The sequence below is a fragment of the Microtus oregoni genome, unplaced genomic scaffold (assembly GCF_018167655.1).
Source record: "Microtus oregoni isolate MIOR12 unplaced genomic scaffold, Mior012 000056F_ref0000123, whole genome shotgun sequence".
Classification (NCBI taxonomy): Eukaryota; Metazoa; Chordata; class Mammalia; order Rodentia; family Cricetidae; genus Microtus; species Microtus oregoni.
In genome coordinates this window covers 3,002,394-3,006,751 of record NW_024543832.1, presented here as the reverse complement: position 1 = coordinate 3,006,751, position 4,358 = coordinate 3,002,394, and the positions used below count along the sequence as shown (strand labels likewise).

The window sequence follows — 4,358 nt, the reverse complement described above, 5'->3', positions numbered from 1 at the left end:
TTTAGGGATAGGTTCTTAGATTAAGCAGTGATCATTGACTCCATATTCATAGTCTTCCTCAGTCTCAGTAATCACAGTATGTTACAGAATAGTGAACACAATGACACAAGACCATCTTCTATGATCTTAGGGATATATGGGTTTTACAGTCATCCTTGCTTTTTGCTAAAGACTGTTTAAATTAGCATTGTTGATTCCTGACATTCCCTGAGATAAGGGCTACAGAGTTTGTCTGTAAAATTCTTAAGAGGTAGGTTTCTATGCAATTTTCTTAGAAAGTGAGCACTCCATAAATGCCAAGAAACATCTCTAAATTGGATCTTTCTGAATCTTAGATATCTAACCACTGAGGAAATCATGGTCAATCATTCTGTGAATGAATCAGTATGATGATATGTGAGCAGGCAGCCATAAACAAACATCCTTGTGGAGGTTTTAAGGACCTGTGAAAGTGGTGCTCAGGTCATTAAGTGGTGTTTAGAAGAATAAAATATAGAACTGTAAGATAAGGAACTGCTAGGGGTTAATAAAAACATGGTGCAGCCATAAAAGAATGGAAAATAGTCCACAGAATAAAGGGAGAATGGGAAAATGATAGAAATCAATAGATAATGGATTGAAAGAAACCTCCTGTTCACTTTTAAATTCATTAAATCAGATGTGTACATATTACAATACTAAGATTACTTTAATTCAGGAGAATAAGCTCATAGTATCTATTTATATTATCATAAAGCTCAGATTTTTGTGGATGGATTATTTTGTCAAAGGAGGATGTCTCCTTAAATTGTAGGAATAATAATTCCTCTACAGTGAGAAGAGGGTGTTGACCTGTGAACTAACAAACCACAAAACATCATATCAATTCTGACAAGTGATAGAAGAGAAGACATACATCAGTCTGGTTTCAGCTACTTCTACCCTAAAATATTAGATGTACCTGATTCATGACATGATATTAGAACAAAATATACATGAATATCCTAAATTTATTTAGTATCTATTTTTTAACATTGCAGCTTTACTTCAGACCTTTTAATTAAACACACATATCCCTACATACTGCTATTGGCAGTATTATTTCTGGGAGCATATTCCAAATCCATTCCTCTTCAATGGAAATGTTCAGCTTCTGAGAAGCATAATTAACACATGCCCTGTCCAAGGATAAGGGGATTCTGGATTTGGAATGGTAAACATGGAGAGATAAATCTGTGTAGGCAGAGATATCCACCACCCATGAGGATCCTTGTCAAGATTATCCCACGTGACCCATCATTCCTTTAAATGTTGTGTGGGAAACAGATTGAGTCACATTTATTTCCTTCACTTTTTCTTTTTTCTTAACGTAAATAAATTTTTCTGGAATTGTTAACTTTTCTGTGAGTACAACAGTGAGCTTTCTTCTTTCTGTTGGTCACTTTATCTGCATGCCTCAGGAATTCATAAGTGGATCTATGGGGGGCTGCATCTGAGCTCAATAAGATTCATTGTGGTTCTCTGACATCAGGTGCTCTGTCTAATGAAGGTAGTCAAAGTTTTTTTTTTCTCTTTTTTCTCCCCCTTACTACAAGTGGGAAATGTTAGAGCAACTGTCATCAGGGAGGAGCTTCACATTTATGATCGTATAGGACATCTTAAAATCAATCTTTGAAACTTCCAGTCTGCATCTCCGGGTAAACAAGAGCCATTTATCCCTGCAATGGAGCTCGGTGAGGACTGAAGTTTTAGGGATGTGTTACTGTTCAAGGCAGACAGAGCAACTTCAGTGTAAGCCATGAGAAACAAAGGTGCATGGGAGCACAGGACCATCAGGGGGCAGAAAAGAGTCAATTATCACTATTTTTATGGGTTTATATTTTCTTGTTTATTTTATTCAGTTTTTATTTGCTCTTTACAGATATTTTGAAAATCATTGATTCCTTTCTACCTATTCTTCCCAGATCTTTCCTTTGTCTTTGCCTACTCAACTCCATAATCTGGTTTTCTGTTTGTAGGAAAAAAAAACCCAAATAGACAAAAAATATTTTAAAAATGGGTTAAAACCAAACTGAAATAAAACACAACATACTCTTACACGCAAGCACATACAAAACTCTATATAATCATGTTACATAAGGCAAAGGACAAGTGAGACAAGAAATGTACACTGTGATATGAGAGAAAATATGTATATAAATACCATTCAGTTCATTTTAATTTGTGAGAGCTGAGAGCTTGTGAAGTACATGAAGAGGTAAAGGACTCTACTGACAAGCTTATTAATATCAGTTTGACTACTTGGACCCACATGATAGTAGTACAGAAAAATTGAATTCCCTAAGTTTTCCTCTAAGAATGACACATACATGTTGGTACATGTGGTCGTTCTTCTTTGTAATAAAGAAGGTATAACAACTTATGCAACTATTACATGGATGGATAGAAACTCTTGAGGACCCAAAAGCTAATAAATAAATAAATCTGAGGATTTATTGTCATTTGATTATTGATAAGGAAAAATATAATCAATTTCCTTTGGGAGTTTTTCTGGAGGATTCCTATGTACTAGTCAATGACTCCACCTATGTGTGTATAGATACTACTGATTGTACTCACTGGGTTATTAGTTAATGATATGAAAGAGGTCATGAAGTTGGGAGAGAGAATTATTGGAAGATTCCAAGAGGAATTAGTAAAGCATAGTGGATATAGATATGATTATACTATATTTTATACATGGAATAAAATTTCAAAAATGTTAATTATTAAATGTAAATACATTTTACATATGTTTAGAATGTTCATACATGTGTGTTTTGTACACTGTTTATATTTCTACCATAATCTCTACCTTTAATTTTTCCCCTCCTTCTTTTCCTTGATTCTGCTAGAGAATTTCACATAAGCTATTAATAGGAGTCTCATTTTATGTCTGTGTTTCTGAGATGGTCTTAATATATTTATCAATAGTTGCATCCATTTTTCTATAAGTGATATACGTTCCATATTTCTTGCAGGTGTTGTTTGTATAAACATCTTGTTTATATAAATATGTCTTCTTAATAAAATCCTCTATTGAAAGAAACATGATTTATTTCCATAATTTAGTTTTTGTGATATTGCTGCAATAATCATTGTTGTGCAAATATTGCTGAAGTACATTTACTTTTGTTCATTTTGATCATATTCTTAGCTTATATTTTGTTTGAAAGACAAATATTAATTGCATCAATCTGAAGAATTTTAAACTAAGCAGTTTTAAATTTCTCAGAACTATCTTTATTATCACAACCACAATCTATAAATCAGACTGATAAGAATTTCACAAAGAGGAGCAACTGTCTCAGGCTTGAAATTTATTGAGAACTTATGTCCTGATATACATCCTCAGCATTTGTACAGGGCTCAGAGAGAAAACATTTTATACATTTCCTCAGACAGGATTAGGATTTGGCCCTCAGCATTCTTTTGCCTTTCACAGGTCTCCTCTAAGTCCTTCTCCTCCTCCTGGACAGGATCCTTATCTAACAAGTTCCCTGCTCATGAATATGCAAATACCCTGAATCTATTATGGTAAATACAGGGATGTCCATAACCCACAACAACATATGACCAGTGTCCTCTTATCAGTCACTGAGCACACAGGTTTCCAAGATGGGATGGAGCTGGACCATTCTCTTCCTTGTGTCTGTAACTACAGGTAAAGAGCTTTCCAGTTCCAAACCTGAAGAAGGAACAGGGACTGAGGTGACAGTGATATACACTATGCCTTTTTCTTCACAGGTGTCCACTCTCAGGTACAATTGCAGCAGTCTGGTCCTGAGCTTAGAAAACCTGGGTCCTCAGTGAAGCTGTCCTGCAAGGCTTCTGGCTACACCTTCAGTGATTACACTATTGAGTGGATGAAGCAGAAGCCAGGACAGAGCCTGGAGTGGATTGGATATTTTTATCCTGGAAATGGTAATACTAAGTACAATGAGAAGTTCCAGGGCAAGGCCAAACTGACTGCAGACACATCCTCCAGCACAGCCTACATGGAGCTCAGCAGCCTGACATCTGAGGACTCTGCAGTCTATTACTGTGCAAGACACAGTGTTACAACCACATCCTGAGTGTGTCAGAAACCCCAGAGGAGCAGGAAGCTGCCATGAGTCTGAGATTGCAGAGAAGATTGTCCTGGATCCTTGCTCCAAAACGATCACTCTAAGTTGTCTCTTGATCTCTTCACAATCTTATAGAGTCTTTGTCGATTTTCAAAAACACTGCTAGGAATAAAGTGATGCTAATTCAGAATGCCCTTACACTATGCTATACCTTGACCTGCTGTTTCCCAGTGACCACGTCCATTGACATGATTATTTTTTCATAAAGTAAAG

The 4,358-nt window shown here is 35.9% G+C and overlaps 1 gene segment (V, D, J or C); it reads left to right on the top strand.

The window, feature by feature from the left end:
* Positions 1-3,627: 3,627 nt before the first annotated feature.
* On the top strand, positions 3,628-4,094 carry LOC121438536. The segment is given in 2 exon segments: positions 3,628-3,682; positions 3,766-4,094. Coding segments are annotated over 2 exon segments (375 nt in total).
* Positions 4,095-4,358: the final 264 nt, after the last annotated feature.